At 49.9% G+C, this 1,787-nt stretch overlaps 1 protein-coding gene across 1 annotated transcript in view; it reads right to left on the bottom strand.

Moving 5' to 3' along the window:
- Positions 1–1,787, bottom strand: part of TJP3 (tight junction protein 3) — a 41,198-nt gene that overhangs the window by 13,198 nt on the left and 26,213 nt on the right. Inside the window, exons 9-11 of the mRNA XM_023512641.1 lie at positions 1,647–1,705; positions 1,336–1,402; positions 985–1,141 (exon numbers count right to left, since the gene is read on the bottom strand). Coding sequence (XP_023368409.1) covers positions 985–1,141; positions 1,336–1,402; positions 1,647–1,705 — 283 coding nt within the window. The remainder of the gene's footprint in view (positions 1–984; positions 1,142–1,335; positions 1,403–1,646; positions 1,706–1,787) is intronic.

The raw sequence follows: 1,787 nt of genomic DNA, 5'->3' as shown, positions 1-1,787 counted from the left end.
AAAAAAAAAAAAAAAAAGACCCAGAAATGGGGCTCATTGTACTGAGTTTGTGGGGATCTTGTGATGTGCTCAAAAGAGTTGGGACATACTCTCAGGGTCCCAACAGAGACAATATATGAATAAAAATTGTGGGGCACTGACAGTGGGTCAGTGGTCACAGGCATCACTTTCTGGGTTGTAACAGGGATGACAGGTTGGAATCCCATAAGCAAACTCAAATGGAAATGGCATAAAAAAAAATCATGATCTTTGGGCAACTTGGCAACAAATTTTCACCCAGCCACTGAGATTATGACATGGAAATTGGGGGGTGGTGACTCTATCACAAATTCAGGACTCAGACTGCAAGGCAGATACACAAATGAGGTCAGGAGGGTGACAGTGGGGACAGGACCTGGTGATTGAGCTTATGGAAGGAATGGAGAAGACAGGCTGGGGATGAGACAGGGCAGGAACAAAAATGGGGAGACGACAGTGGCCATGGGTCCTCAAAGTGATTATAACACAGTCAGGAATGCAAGACCCAGGAAGGTCACAACACAGACACAAAAACAACTGTTATAGATGTGGGTATTGTGGGCCAGGAAGTGATGTGACCAAGAGGATTGTGACACTGATAAGGCATGACCCAGAAAGGATGTATAGAGATAGTGAGATTATCACCCAGATAAGGTCATGACCCCCCCAAATGCATATGTGATCAGGATATACGGTCCTGATCTGGACAAGCAGGTCATGACCTAGGCAAGGCCTTGATGTGAATAATATAATCTAAACAGTAACACAGACAAGGTAGTGACCTAGATGATAAGGTCCTAACCTTGTTGAAGAGACTGTGACACAGGCAGGGAAACAGGTGAGTGTCAAAATGCCCACCTGGGGCTTTAACTTCCCAGGATGGACCCAAGGGGAGGATACACAGACTGTAACACATACAGGTACAACCCAGCCCACTATGTGCAGCCAGCTGCCCCCCCAGGTCACCTGTAAGATCTGATCTCCCTCCTGGATGCCCTGTCCATCAGCTGGGCTGCCCGCCTGTACCCCTGACACGAAGATGCCCACATCATTGCCTCCAGCCAGACGCAGCCCAATGCTTGTGCCCTTGGGGAAGCGGACCACCCTTGTGTCAGGGCTGTACCTGCAAGGGGAGGCAGATGTGGGGTCAGGTCAGAGTGGGTGGGAGAGGGAGCATGCTGAGAATCTCTGGGAAAGGCCCAGTTTTCCCATGTGGAGGTACCATTTAACACACTGAACAAGGCAGAATTACGCTGACTGAGGACACAGCCCTGGGATGTGAGTGTTGAGCTAGTGGGCTTTGTTCTAGGTACATACCCACGATCCTCCATGCTCTGACCACTGGGCACCCTGGAGATGTCATAGCTGCTTCCCCTGGGTGAGTCTGAAAGGGAAAACCTGTCTTTTTCCCAAGCACGCTAACTAGGTCCAGCCTTCAAACCTTCATTTTAGGGGGTCCTGCCTCTCAGAGTATCATCACCCACCTCTATTCCTTCTCAGGAAAGACTGGCTGACCTCTTAGGCTCATTCCAACCTCCCGCCACTCTGCCTGGTACAACCTTGCTGGCAGGGATTATAAAAATCAGGGAGAGGTGCTCAGAGTCACCCTGCACCTGCCCTTTGCTCACCTGGTTCTGAGACAGTTCTAGAATCCAGTGACCTTCCCCGTCGAGGCTGGGGGCTCTCTCTAGAGGGGAACAGATTCAGAGTAAGGCAAGAGCAGATGTTAAGGGGTGATTTAAAAACAAGTTTGTGGCTTGGCGCCTGTG

Source organism: Otolemur garnettii, unplaced genomic scaffold, assembly GCF_000181295.1.
Source record: "Otolemur garnettii isolate 467f Iridium unplaced genomic scaffold, OtoGar3 scaffold00029, whole genome shotgun sequence".
In the NCBI taxonomy this organism is placed as follows: Eukaryota; Metazoa; Chordata; class Mammalia; order Primates; family Galagidae; genus Otolemur; species Otolemur garnettii.
Note: the sequence above shows the minus strand (reverse complement) of the source record. Positions and strands in the feature narration are given on the sequence as shown.